Source organism: Grus americana, chromosome 3 (genome assembly GCF_028858705.1).
Source record: "Grus americana isolate bGruAme1 chromosome 3, bGruAme1.mat, whole genome shotgun sequence".
Lineage (NCBI taxonomy): Eukaryota > Metazoa > Chordata > Aves > Gruiformes > Gruidae > Grus > Grus americana.
In genome coordinates, this window is record NC_072854.1 from 2,099,151 (window position 1) to 2,114,189 (window position 15,039).

At 48.3% G+C, this 15,039-nt stretch overlaps 1 protein-coding gene across 3 annotated transcripts in view; it reads right to left on the bottom strand.

Moving 5' to 3' along the window:
* Positions 1–4,422: 4,422 nt before the first annotated feature.
* Positions 4,423–15,039, bottom strand: part of FBXO16 (F-box protein 16) — a 44,746-nt gene continuing 34,129 nt past the window's right edge. The window contains exons 7-9 of one of the 3 annotated variants that reach the window (XM_054820513.1): positions 14,734–14,839; positions 8,917–9,142; positions 4,423–6,701 (exon numbers count right to left, since the gene is read on the bottom strand). In XM_054820513.1, the coding sequence (XP_054676488.1) occupies positions 6,634–6,701; positions 8,917–9,142; positions 14,734–14,839 (400 nt within the window). In that variant the 3' untranslated portion in view covers positions 4,423–6,633. The remainder of the gene's footprint in view (positions 6,702–8,916; positions 9,143–14,733; positions 14,840–15,039) is intronic. The other 2 variants (XM_054820514.1, XM_054820512.1) reach the window with 2 other exon arrangements.

Genomic DNA, 15,039 nt, shown 5'->3' on the forward strand with positions numbered 1-15,039 from the left:
AAAGGCTGAGAGAGCTGGGGCTGGTTAGCCTGGAGAAGAGAAGGCTGAGAGGGGATCTGATCCACACTTATCAATAGCTAAAGGGTGGGGGTCAAGAGGACGGGGCCAGACTCTTCTCAGTGGTGCCCAGTGACAGGACAAGGGGCAACGGGCACCAACTGGAACACGGGAAGTTCCATCTGAACATGAGGAGAAACTTCTTCACTGTGAGGGTGACCGAGCCCTGGGACAGGCTGCCCAGAGAGGTTGTGGAGTCTCATGGAATCATAGAATGGTTTGGGTTGGAAGGGACCTCAAAGATCATCTAGTTCCAACCCCCCCTGCTGCAGGCAGGGACACCCTCCACTAGACCACGTTGCCCAAAGCCTCATCCAACCTGGCCTTGAACACTTCCAGGGATCCAGGGGCAGCCACAACCTCTCTGGCCAAGCTGTGCCAGTGCCTCACCACTCTCACAGTAAAGAATTTCTTTCTAACATCGAATCTAAATCGACCCTCCTTCAGCTTGAACCCATTCCCCCTTGTCCTGTCACTACACTCCCCCATAAACAGTCCCTCCCCATCTTTCCTGGAGCCCCTTCAGGTACTGGTAAGCCGCAATTAGATCTCCCCAGAGCCGCCTTTTCTCCAGGCTGAACAACCCCAACTCTCTCAGCCTGTCCTCACAGGAGAGGTGCTCCAGCCTTCTGATCAGCTTCGTGGCCTCCTCTGGACTCGCTCCAACAGCTCCATGTCTCTCCTGTACTGGGGCCCCCAGAGCTGGACGTGGTACTCCAGGTGGGGTCTCACCAGAGCGGAGTAGAGGGGCAGGATCACCTCCCTCGACCTGCTGGTCACACCTCTTGTGATGCAGCCCAGGACACGGGTGGCTTTCTGGGCTGCCAGCGCACACTGCCGGCTCATGTTGAGCTTCTCATCAATCAATACCCCCAAGTCCTTCTCCTCAGGGGTGCTCTCCATCCATTCTCTGTCCAGCCTGGAGTCGTGCTTGGGATTGCCCTGACCCCCGTGCAGGACCTTGCCCTTGGCCTTGTCGAACTTCATGCGCTTCGCACGGTCCCACCTCTCCAGCCTGTCAAGGTCCCTCTGGATGGCATCCCTTCCCTCCAGCGTGTCAACCATACCACACAGCTTGGTGTCGTCGGCAAACTTGCTGAGGGTGCACTCGATCCCACTGTCCATGTTGCCGACAAAGATGTTGAACAGCGCCGGTCCCAGTACCGACCCCTGAGGAACACCACTCGTCACCGTTCTCCACTTGGACATTGAGCCATTGACCACAACTCTCTGAGTGTGACCATCCAGCCAATTCCTTATCCACTGAGTGGTCCATCCATCGAATCCATGTTTCCCCAATTTAGAGACAAGGATGTCGTGCGGGACAGTGTCAAATGCAATGTCTCCTTCTCTGGAGAGATTCAAAACCCACTTGGACATGATCCTGTCCAACCTGCTCTGGGTGATCCTGCTTTAGCAGGGGGGTTGGACTAGATGATCTCCAGAGGTCCCTTCCAACCCTGACCAGTCTGGGATTCTGTGATTCTGTGAGAGGTGCCTGGGGAGCACAATGGGGGGCACTGGGGGCCAGAGGTGGTGCAAGGAGCAGGGGAGGGGAACGGGGGTGTTTGAGGGTCCCTGTGGGGAGAGGCTGAGGGAAGGGGCTCATTCCACTGAGAAAGCATGAGCTTCGGGGGCCTGACAGCAGCCCCTGGTACCTCCAAGGAGGTTATGTCTTCACAGCAGTGTGTGGTGGGAGGTAACAGGTGGAAGTTTTAAGGACAGTTCAAACTGGGTGTAAGGAGAAACTTTTTCATTGCGAGGGCAGCCGAGTGTCAAAGGTGGGCTGCCCACAATGGTTCTGTCATTTTCTTTGGAGCATTTGAAGACCCAGCTGGGTAAAACCCTCATCAACCTGGGCTGATGCCAGAGCTGACCCTGCTTAGTGCAGGAGGTTGGACCAGAGACCTCCTGGGGTCCCTTACCACCGAAATCCTCCTACAGTCCGATGAAATGAGCTCGAGATCCTTCCATGAATCTCCAGTGACTTCTAGGGCCCATGTGAGCTTCAACATCTACAACTTCTCGGGGCAGGGAGTTCCACAGCTGAATTACATCTCACATGGAGAACTCCCTGCTTTAGTTTGGTGCTGTTAGCCAAAGCCTCGCTGGTGCCACCAGCTCCTGCCTCTCCTTGCTGGTGGCATCCTGGTCAACCAGTAGATTCTGGTGGATCTCGTCATAAGTAATGTGAGCAGAGAGGAGAGGCCACCCAGACGAGAAAACAGAATTGCAGAGGAGAACAGGCTGCAAGGGAAAACAGGCCCCCAAAAAGAAAAAAACCACACCGCCAAATGACAGGAAAAAATGAAGAGAGATGCTGGCAATGGCCAAGTGACCTGCTCTTGTGATTCATGAGCTGGTAAAAACCCTTCTTGGAAAACCTCCTGATCTGAGGGCTGACCTGAAGATTTTTGGCATCACGCCGATGACCGGTGTGCACCCGGAGACTGAAGGTTCAGGAGGGTTTGCAGGGAGGGAAGAAGGCACATGGAAGGAGTTGCAGGTCAGCTGTTCCCTCTGTGTGGGTTGGTTTATCAAGCAACCAGAGCGTGCTCTGGTGCCTGAGGTCCGCATGCGCAGCCCGGCAGGCACCTTGTCCTGGGATGTATGTCTCCGCGCACGTGTTGTGAGACCATACGGCCTCCCCCACTTTGCTGGGTGGATTTGGCAGCATCCTGCCTCTACAAAGCAAGATCCCAGGATGGAACAGGTTGAAAATATGGTTTAGACCATCTGCTCCCGTTGCTACTTCTCTCCTGCCTTCAGGGCTTTTTAGAGAGCTGAATTCAGTTTCCTTCCTACAGGATGTGGTGGGAGTGCCCTGCAATGTCTGGACCTGTCTGTACCCGTGATTTTACCTCCCCGGGGGTCTCCCAAGCATCCCGTGCCAACCAGCAATTTATCAGTGGTTTGGAGAGTGGCTGTGACCGGGCTACAGGCTGTGCAAACAGCTACAAAGCATCTATCCAGGCATGCATCTCCTGCCATCACCTCTCTCAAACCTCCAGCAGCAGCTGCTGTGCAGCACGGGACATTTCGGATGCGATCACGCAGTCGGGATGTTTGTGTGTCTAGCCGTGCCCTGCCTTGGGCTGACTGGGGTGTGATAGCAATTCCTTCCCCCTGAATTATTTGGTGGTGCACATACTACACAGCAACTCTCTGGAGGATGCCTTCGTATGTTGTTGGGGATGGCACAGAGCACAGGACAGGCAGGATGCCTGTGCTAGACGCACGGTAAGGGGATCAAAGAGCATGCCAGCGGGGACAAGGCAACTGGTTTCAAACCACTTCTCATACCCCCTCCCTCCTCTTAACCCACATCCGCCTAAACGCAACCCTACGCACCGCGTCACTGCCTCCTCGTCTCCTCAGCCCTTTGTTCCATGAGCTGAGCTATGCTCTCCATTCGTTATCAGTTTCATCCACCTATTGCAGCAACTTTTTATCTTGCGCTTAGCTACTCTCATTAAGTGCTTTCCCTTTGCTGCAGGGTCTCCACGTTCTTCGGTAACTGTCCTTTAACCTATTACAACCCCAGCGTCGCTGCTGAGACTTTGCTCTCTGAATGCTCTTACTTCCCTGGCAGCAGCTCGTGTTCACTCATCTTCCATCTCACCGCACAAGTCGGGTGTTTCCAAAAAGCCTCGGTTTTAATCCAGCTGTGCTCCCACCTGCAACTCCCATCAACTTCAATTACGCATATTCCTTTTTCCAAGTTTTTGTTTCTTTAGCTCAGAAGAGCAATAATTAGGAAAACTTCATTTTGGCTACAAAGCCAAACTACGCTACCAAACTCTGCCATTGCTTCTGGCAAGGAACACCAGGTAAATGCAGGTGGAGTTTTGGGCAGAAATGGATGATAAAGCTTGGGTAAAAGAGCGGCTGGCATGTTTGGGTTTGTTCCCCACATCTGAGCAGGGCTGTAGCCTAGGGCTCACATTCTGATCTTGCTCGTACTGGTGGAATTCAGATGCAGCAGTGCTGATTCATTGGCCTCTGGGCTTTAGAAGGTACTTTCAGTTCTTTAATCGAAGGCTGCGGCTAATGAGAGTTGGGCAGGATCTGGAAATGCCGAGCAGTGCGGGGAAATGTGCATCTACAAGGAAGGGCGCAGGCATAACAACCTTCCTCTGTACTCGTTTAGCAATTTCTTATCGGCATAGCTGGAAGCGCACTATAAAGGCGGGTAAAGAACCATCTGCCTCTGCAGATCAGCAGCCCGGGGCACAGAGGGTGATACGGCCTGCCTGAGGCCAGTGGCAGAGGCAGGTGATGGAGACTCTATCTCTCTGTATCTTTTCTCTCTGTTTCAGATTCTGACCCATTTTGTGACTTCGGGAATGATTTTAAAGTACGTTGTGAGTACGTACATTTTTATTCTGATAAATCATGCTAATATCATCATCGGTAGGAGTTACGTCAAGGCATTACATAGGTCTGCTGTTCAAGGATAGACTACTTGGCTTGGTATGCTCCTGGACATTACTGTTAGTTATTTTACAGCATCATATATACAAAAAAACTTTATAAATCAGAGAAGGCCTAAGCCTTAAAATGTATAGCGAGCACTTAAGACGCATGATCTGCTGCAGCAAAGGCACAGGGTCCGCAGTAGTGCCCGAGCACTCGGCTCCGAGACCGGTCAGACCCTGGGAACTTTGCGTTTCCGATGAGGATGCTCATTGATGAGAAAAGAAAAAAAACATTGCTGCAGGGTTACATCATTTCCTCGTGTAGCCATTTGGTGTTTGTAACACGGACCTAGCGCTGAACTGCTGCCACAAGAAGCCACATGCTTCCTAATGGAGACAAAAAAAAAAAAAAAGCTGGAACAACAAATTGCACTTAAGAAGCCAAGGAAACACCCATGAAGCAATCAGTTTAACTTGGTTTTCTGAGGGAAAAGGCTTGCGAGGAGAGATTTGCAATAGCAGGGAATGATGCCGATGAATGTTTTGGATGGGATTTACCCCATCTTACTTCAAATGCTCAAAAGTTAGCTTTCTTAATCAAAATTAGTCAGTCTGGTCTCTTGTATAATCAACAGATCCTAAGATATATGAGATAATTGCCATCTGCGAGTTCATCTTTCCACTGATTGCTGGAGAGGTGACCAGCTTAGACTTAATTAGCTCTTAGGCCATCGTCTTGGTTGAGATGAACTCCCCCTTCCTTACAGAGCAACTAGAAAAATGAAAGAATGAAGTTTGGAGAGGGAGGTGCACTGAGTTACCTAATCATTGATTTGGAGAATTCACATGACACTCGACCAAGTACCCAACAGGCAGAGTCTCCTGCTGGATGCTCTCCCTTCAGGTCAGATCCATGGTGCGTCGTGCCCGGTGCATGGTCTTGACGATGATCAATATCTCTCGCACCAAAAAACCTGAAACCCTCAAATGACGCACTGCAGAATAATCTGCTCACAGAGCAGAAGTCTCCTCCTAATCCTTGTCGATTTGTAGTTGGCATTTTCTCTGAAACGTGATTTCTAGTCTATAAATGTTGAGAATTCACGGGCGTACTGTGACTCTTCCTACCATGTGGAAAGGTTCCATTTTATCCCAGCTCTCTCACTCTGGCATATGATAAGGCAATGAGTTAGAGTTGCTGTGCATTCAGTCCTCTTAGCCTTAAAAACTACTATTTGTTACATTTACTGGTTATTTCCTTAATTGCGAAAAAGACAAATAAGAGCACATGATTTACATTTTCTTAAATAATTAGACTAGTGCCAGCTCCCCACACAGATCCATGTGCAATGCTGTAATCCAGAGTGTGGGATTTGATTTCCTTCTCACTAAACATGATTGCAAAGATGGAGTTGCCTTGTTTAACGTGAGAAAGAAATTCTGTCTCCCTTGTCTTCCACAATCCCCTCGGAGCCCACAGAGACAGACAACTTCTGTAATTCACTGGCAAAGCATCACAGAGCAGCTCAGGGCATGGGATATGCCCCAAGATGTCTGAGTGACACGCAGGCAAGCTCACATGAGGTCCGGCAGCTCTAGCAAGGATCTACGGGAGTGTCTCCATGATCAAAAGCCTAGGTGAACTCCGCAGAGACGACATACCCAGAAGAAAAAGACAATATAGCACCAGTTCAAGAGCAGCAGCGACAGGAAACCAGGCTGAGAAGCACAACAGGAAAACAGACGTAGACCGTACTCCAGTTTGGAAATGAGAGATCCCACCTGGAGATCCCAAAGGCTGGCAGGAGTCATCGCACCAAGTACAGTAGTTCAAAAAAAAAAAGGTATAAAGCCATTGCTCCAACACCTTTCTGTCCAAACTGGCTGCAAGGTAGTTAACATTTCTTTTGGGCAGCCTAAGCGAGAATAGACACAGGACCTCCATGCCCATTTCTTTGCATTCTGTGGTGAGGTCAACGAAGAAAGTCTTTTCTAGCAACAGTTAAAAAAAAATTAAGCTGGGTCCTTATGAAGGACTCAAAAGCAGCTGTTCTTCACCGAGCACAGCCTGTGACTCGGGCAACACCGCTGTTGTTTCTCCAGTGCCAGGCAGATAAGTTTCTGTTCTGCTGGGATGAAAGATACTCTGGATCATCCCTTACTCTGTGTCAGATCCTTGGTTAGATGGAGGAATGTGCCAGGGCTGAGCCTCAAACAGTGGAGATGCTAGATGAAAAAGAAATAATGTAAGAATCAGATTAATTTAGTCAGAGAATTCAGATTCTAAATATATTTAGGTACTCAGCCAATTCTTGGGATTTTGGTGGCATTTAATACCTCAAATACCTTTACAAATCTGGATTGAGTGGAAAGACAGTTTCCGTTCATCATCTCAATACAGAGAAAATAATCATCAATCAAGATGCCTTTACTTTGCCTGCCCACCGCTGACAATCTGCAAACACGCCCTGGTAAAGCCCAGCTGGAGCACTGTCTAAAGCTGGTTAAGTTTACCTTGGGTAAAGCCTGGCAGAGATCACAAAGGTCCAGGAGAGGTCACTGAAGGAATTAAGATAGGATTTGTCTCCTTCTGATATAAAAAAAAATATAAAATAGTTTTGCCTTGCAAATTGCCCCTAATCCAAATGCAACCCCTCAGGGATAATTCACCTTGGCAGTTTTTATACTGCAGCAACGGTGTTCGTAGGTAGCTCCCTTCCCCGCTCTCCCCAGCACTTTCCTCCTGCACAGTTTTTAAATTTCTTATCGTGTAGAAGAAGACAGTGACTGCAGCAGAGCTCAGAATGCTGCACGTCCCTGCATACGCCGTTATCCTCCACCCATACGGAATCATTAATTATCACTGGGCGGCCACTTCCCTGCAGGAGCCCCCCTGGCTCCATCTCCCACCTCCTCTTTGACAACACTGAACCGCACCTTCAGCAGCAGTTGCAGATTGGTTCGCGGAGGGTAAGAGACTTGAGAAACACCTTCTTCCCATTCCCAGTGCCTCCCGGGTGGCAGCAGAGCCGAGTGCCACATTCCTGGGAGGCCACAGCAGCCGGAATTCCCTTGATTGACTGGAACAACCCATAACTCAGCCAAGGCTCAGAGCCCACACTTAACTCTTCCTGACTTGGCCCCAGTCCACTGTACCACCTTCCAAAGGCTCTGTCCAGGCAACATGATGTCAAGATGAGGGTTCTATTTTACAGAAACCTTGTATTGCTTTAGAAATATGTGGCACTGTAACCCTCTACCCTAATCTTGATGTTTTCCTCTCTTGGCTTTTATGATTGGGATGCATTTATGTACTGCTTCCTACATGAAGCAATCTAATGTGTTTTCCTTGGGCCTCTTACTCATTCCAGCGCTTTCCTCTATGTAGCATCCTTCATCTGTGGTTGGATTCTTTCTTCCACCTCCCACAGAAGGATTTGTGATCGCTCATTTGCGCTGTGGGTCCTCCTTACGGGGGTTAGCCTGTGCCCCTGCTAAAAACACTAGATGCTAGGGAGACCCAAAGGGATGCTGGAGGTCTCCATGTGCTCCATTATCTCCCTTCTAGATGGGGTCATCAATAATTACGGGATAGTCATTGCCCTGCAGGAGCTCCCCTCACTCTACCCTCCGTGTTCGCTTTGAAAATCCTAACAGTATCACACTGGAAGCCTCTTTTCCTTTGTGCATTCCAGTTTCTTTATCTCCTACCCTTCCTGCGCTATTAAAAATCATCAGGGGTCACAAATTGCGATCCTTATGTGGGCAGCCCGCTTGTGAACTAATAGGACTTTCACCAAAGTCTGCACAAACATTGTGTGCTTCTGAAAGACATCCAATCCTTTCCCAGCCAGCTGCAGACATTAAGGACCTTCAGGAGATGCTGGCTGTATCGAGAGGTGAGATCTTCATGAATAGCTGCCCAAGCCAACCCTAGACTGAAATGGCATCAAATTGGTTTTGATCGTGTCAGTCTGCCTTCCTTATTTTTGGAAGGCATTCACACATCAGCTGCTTTCTCAGCTGTTGTTTCCCTGGAGTTGATTGCTTTCTCCTGTAATTTGCTGACTGCTCTGATTCCAACCCAACCGCTCCAGCTCCTCCTGGCATCTATCCAGGACCTGGCAGAGTCCGTGGACTTTGGGCTGAGCCCACTGTCACTTCTAAGATCTCTTGCTCTGCCATTGAGTACTAGTGAGTTAAACCTGTGTGAAGCCCACGCCAGTGTTCAATACCAAGATGACAGTTGTGACAGACGGGTGGATGTAGCAAGTGCTAGATGTGACGTCTTTGGCCATATGTTCTCTTTTGATGGAGCACATCACTGTCATCTGGATTCCCACCATCCAGAATTACCGTCTTCTCCTTCCCTCTGTGCGCTAAATTTGGGTATCGGCAATCTCTACGCTAGCCTCCGCGTGGGACAGGGCAGCATACTAACACGGAGACCTGGTGTTCGTCCTTGTGAAGTCTTTCTTTCCTCTTTCATGTGCCTTCGGCACTGGAGCTCGAACAGGTGCTGGTCGTATCCCGGCGTTCCACTGGGAGCTCTGGGCCAGGGTCTTTGCTGCTGCTTTGGAGGGCAAGCTCCCGCTTGACTGGGGAGTGGCCCAGCTGGGACGAACTGGTGGTTTTTGGACAGACTCAAGATGTGTGGAAAGTGATAGCTAGGAAGAGAAGGCAGTAAATATCATGTCATCCCAACAGCTTCAGAGGGACTGAAAATGTTGGAGTCCATTGAGAACTTCTATAAATTCTATACATTCTATAAATTACATCCCTGAATTATATTCCTAAACGATACAAGCATAATCTGCATTGTTTGCAGTGACCTGTGCTCTGTTACAAGTTTACCTTAAAAAGGGCCCAATTAGAAATTGATGCTCGTAAAGCCAAACCCACATTAATTGATTCTCCACATCAATTCATATGTTAATGCGCAAATTCTCCCCCTGTGCAAATGGCCGCGACTGATCCCAGTCTTGCTTGCTGTTTGAAGTCTTGCAGTGTAAAGGATGAAATTTATTTTAACACACTGTTCAACGAACATTTTACTAAACAGTATAAAAATCAAGCAAAAAAAAAAATCATCTTAGCAACACAGCGATTGTTTATTCCTCGAGAAAGATCTCAAATCTTCAAAAAGCGCAGGCTCTGCGGACCAAGACCTTTGGCTTTTTTTTGACCGATACAAATTATTTGGTAAGAATAACGTTAACAAAACCAAACATTTCTATAAAAAGCAATGTGGGCAGATATTCTTATGTGAAACTGGTGTCCATAGTAAAATGGCTGTGCAGAAAAGTCAATGCTGTTCTGTAATTCCTTCCTGCCTGTTTCCCCCTTCCGTTATTTGAATTGGCAACAGCGGCAGATTGATGGGGCTTCGTGCCTAATGGTCTAGTTATAAAGAAGCAATCCAGCAACGGCTGAATATCAACCTAAAGAAAGGCCAGTGATTATACAACCGCTGAAAGTGGTCTTGGATCGTAGCAGTGCTTGATGTGCGACAGAGATGGTGCGCTAAAAGCAGCTGCGGTTTTTCTGTCCTAGTGAGACGAGCACCAGACGACAGAAGCCGTAGTAGTTGCAGCACAGATCTGACCATTCCTTGCTTTTCAGCTCCTGTGTTGTTGCTGGTTCAGTTTTAGAGCTCAGAGGGACAGCTAGGCATAGACTATTAAAGCCAGGCTGTACTTTTAAAATTACAGAGACATGTATAAGGTGACTTTGAATACGCAAACATTTTACTGAGTTATTTTCACTTTCAGGACTAGTCCCATGAAGTTCAACAGGATTTTTTGTATGAATAAATAAAATTCAAAATAAGGGTTGCAGAATATTGGTGGTATAAATATACACGGGACAGGACGGTGTTTCAGTGCTGAGAGTCCTGGATCTTCACGTGGGCTATACCCACACAGTACATAAATACGATCCATACTCAAAACATCAATTCCCTGTCAATATGTCATAGGGAAATTTATTCCTGACTTCAAATGCTGCAATCTTATTACCTTAGGATATATGCAGTGAGGCAAGAATGACTGATCCTGTCAAAAAAGATGTTATTTAGTAAGTACTAAAAATAAGTCAATAATTCAGGAGCAGCTGTGAGGGTGGAGCAGTCTCTCGAACAGAAACAAGCAGCCAGCCTGAAAGGCAAACCCAGCCCCTAATTGCTGACATTGCAGTCATTTGCAAAGCTGTCAAAAGCATCAATCAAATTTTACCTTCCTAATAAAGTATCTGGGAATTTTGACGTTTGAGCATGAGGCTGCCTGTTCTGCTGAGAAGCTGCAGAAGAGCATTGGAAGTGCTCGAGGACTCGTGTGAAGGACACTGATGTGACAGCAGTGACGCCTGCGAAGGGACCCGGAGGGCCAGAGCTCCGAAATCCCAGCAGGGCAGCGCAGCTCCATGTCAGAGTGAGCAGGAGGGATGATATAGTGACCCAAACCAGAGATCCGGTTTCCACGCCCAGCCTCGTAAAAGCTTGGAGAAGTCACCGAACCCGTTGCATTCCTCACTTTTCTTTATATAATCCTGGGAGAGTAGCTGCTGAAGGCAACGGGAGCGTCAAGGTGGTAGAGACAAGCTATAAAGCCCTGATCCAGCGAAGCGCTTGAAGAGATGCTTAACACTGAAGCTATACGTATCCTTCGAGTAAGGCATCGCTGCCCTGGGTAACGATAGAGCAGGTATTCCCTCCCCCCTTCAGAGACGTGAGGGTTGCACGTGCCTTCGTAAGAACGAATGTGTCCCTTCATTCAGAGACCTAATTACCTTAATTTATTGCAATTTACTATTTATTGCAATTGAGCTAATTTACTTTAATTAATTCTAAATTAAGTGTGAGCCTGGTCACATTTTATGCTACCGTTGCCATGATTACTAATAAACTCCAAAACCTCACAAGTTTACTGGGAGGGAGAACTGATTCACCGCATGCAGACGTGGAGCCAGTGGATGTAATTCCAGGGCTCAGTTCATCACCTTAATTACGTGTTTCTTCTGTTTTAGTGTGCTGTTGGTCAGCCTCCTGAGCTTGGAGCTCCGTATAATAACCCTTTTCACATCTTCATTGTTGGCTGTAATAGACTTTATTCTCACCTACTTACTGTACATGGATCATTGATCTATTTAAGAGCTTCATTTTAATTTGACTTGATGTTTGTTTGCTTGGGGCACTTAGTCTTTCATCATAGTCTATTCTTCTTCTAAGGATTTACTAAAAGATTTGAGCATTAAGCCTCTTTATTTGGATTTGATTAAATAAGAGTCTTTTCACAGGTCTTCATTTCAACAAGGCTTCCCAGTGCTACCTTAATAATAAATGGAAATTAATTTTGGATTGTTCCTAGCGAGTTATATATATATATTCTTTTTCTATGCATCAGCCTACCGTAACCTAACCTTTATTGTCATGTGATGATGTAGTCATTAATGGCCTGCGTAACAGCAGGCTTCTACATCAGAGGATAAGAAACATAGATCTTCTACTGAAATTTGGACAACTCTCAAGTCCAGAGAAATACAAGTCTATTTACAACGTAAAGGTCTAGGAAAGAGTGACACAGGCTACCCCAGGCTACCCCAGGTTTTTAACACAAAGAGAAGCCAGTGCTACCAAGATTGCATCACACAAGGGCGTGGAGGCTGTTCTGGGCTGATGGCACCAAGGTGTAACCCCCTGGATTTTCAGGACTCCTACTCCTGGGTTAGGCTTTCCTAACTGCCTAGGAGGGACCAAGGGAGGGTGGTGGACCTGTCAGGCCTGTGGCAGCAGGCAGTGGCTTTAAAACTCTTCCCAGGGCTTTTTGTGGGGTGAGAATTCAGTGCCCACTAACTCTGCGTGCTCCCCCTGACATCTGGGTGAGCATTTTGTGTCAGCTAAATGCTTTCTGACCATTTGCTACAGGAATAATAATGTCCCTTTTAAACTGTGAGCAGCCAACTGAAGGTGACACCTACATCCACACCATTCAACCCTACTGCCGCAATTTATAGCAAAAACTCCCACTGACATCGTGCAGGAGGGTATGGACTTCGTGGTGGAAGTCAGAGTAGATACTTGGGCCTTCTGATTGGGGGTTGCAGGTTAAGTTACTTTGAAGAACTTTGGGGTTACAGCGTTGGTGGATAAGGGAAGGGCAACTGACGTCATCTACCTGACTTGTGCAAGGCGTTTGACACTGTCCTGCACACCATCCTTGTCTCTAAATTGGGGAGACATGGATTCGATGGATGGACCACTCAGTGGATAAGGAATTGGCTGGATGGTCGCACTCAAAGAGTTGTGGTCAATGGCTCAATGTCCAAGTGGAGAATGGTGACGAGTGGTGTTCCTCAGGGGTCGGTACTGGGACCGGCACTGTTCAACATCTTTGTCAGCAACACAGACAGCGAGATCGAGTGCACCCTCAGCAAGTTTGCCAATGACACCAAGCTGTGTGGTATGGTCGACACGCTGGAGGGAAGGGATGCCATCCAGAGGGACCTTGACAGGCTGGAGAGATGGGCCTGTGTGAACCACATGAAGTTCAACAAGGCCAAGGGCAAGGTCCTGCACGTGGGTCAGGGCAATCCCAAGCACGACTCCAGGCTGGGCAGGGAATGGATGGAGAGCAGCCCCGAGGAGAAGGACTTGGGGGTATTGATTGATGAGAAGCTCAACATGAGCCGGCAGTGTGCGCTTGCAGCCCAGAAAGCCAACCGTGTCCTGGGCTGCATCACAAGAGGTGTGACCAGCAGGTCGAGGGAGGTGATCCTGCCCCTCTACTCCGCTCTGGTGAGACCCCACCTGGAGTACCACGTCCAGCTCTGGGGGCCCCAGTACAGGAGAGACATGGAGCTGTTGGAGCGAGTCCAGAGGAGGCCATGAAGCTGATCAGAGGGCTGGAGCACCTCTCCTGTGAGGACAGGCTGAGAGAGGTGGGATTGTTCAGCCTGGAGAAAAGGCGGCTCTGGGGAGATCTAACTGCGGCTTACCAGTACCTGAAGGGGCCTACAGGAAAGATGGTGAGGGACTGTTTATGGGGGAGTGTAGTGACAGGACAAGGGGTAACGGGTTCAAGCTGAAGGAGGGTCGATTTAGATTAGATATAAGGAAGAAATCCTTCCCTGTGAGGGTGCTGAGGCCCTGGCCCAGGTTGCCCAGAGAAGCTGTGGCTGCCCCTGGCTCCCTGGCAGTGTTCAAGGCCAGGTTGGATGGGGCTTTGGGCAACCTGGGCTAGTGGAGGGTGTCCCTGCCTGCAGCAGGGGGGTTGGAACTAGATGATCTTTGAGGTCCCTTCCAACCCAAGCCATTCTAGGATTCTATGATTCTAAGAACACATAACTTTCCTAAAAGCTGGGGAAAGACAATCAAATTCACCTCTTTTTTTACCCTGAACTAAGATTCTTTCACTTCTGGACTGACACTAAAACAGCTTTAAATTTGCAATGGGAAGCCATGGCGGAATGAAACCGTGTACGGGCGCGCTGATCTAAGGGCTACAGAGGAAGCCTTTGGAGAATGGCAATTGTAAGACACAGGCTGAATAACTTTAATTATATTTTCTGTTCTTTAACACTGACTGAATCGGTTTCCTTGCAAACAGGCTGTATTTGGGTCAGGAGAATGCCTCCCAATCTCGGGAGACAATGCCTCTCTTTTATGTAAACCTCCTTTAGCTCAACTCACATGCGTTCCCTGGCTTTCATCGCTTAGGAAACATGCTTCCAGGTCTGCAAAAACCCCCGATATGCTTGTGAGCACGTCCTTCTTCTGGCAGTTATTTGTTGCCGTATCTATAAAAGCTTAAACCCATGATGCTTTCTGGAAAGCCAACTTCCCCAGCCTCCTTTCATGTGAGGATGCCCTATTTTTACCAGTGATGAGCACAATGAACCCTCAGTATTAAGACCTTGGGGCTGCTTGCTCAGGCTCAGTGCAACGAACAGAGAATAAACTAACATCGAATTGTAACGTTCAAAAGTTGCGAGCAGAGAAATGAAGCTTTGGGAAGAGATGCAAATGTCGTAAAAGAATTGAGAGATCGCCCCCGGAGCAGCCAGACACGGGTTGCTTTGTGTCCTCCTTCTGCCCGGATAATCTCCCTTCGCGATAGGCAGCAAACGTGCCTGGCAGCCTGCTTACAATCAGGAGCAAAGTTTCACAGTTACCCAAGTTAAGTCAAAGCTCTGAGTGAAAATGTTCCTGGGTGTACGCGACACTGGGCCCCAGTTGGTATAATTACAAGCCGGTGATACTTGCCAGTGATTTTGCCTTCTGGAGTTTATTAGATCCACCACCCGCTCTCTTTTTTTTCTCAGCCGCCTGCCGGCTAAGGTCTGGGGTCTCCCCTCCTCCTTTCTTTCTCCTGCAGAGTAGAACAGACTGGTATTAACAATGCTATGCAGTTGGTTCCCTGGGGTTGAGAAGAAAATCCCTTATGATATTGCCACCCGAACAGCCACAGTTTAAGAGAATACATTTTATCCGGCACCTGGGGCAGAGCGAGAGCGCACAATCAAGATACCGTGGCTCAGAGGAGGGTGGTAACTTGCTATTTTTTAAGTT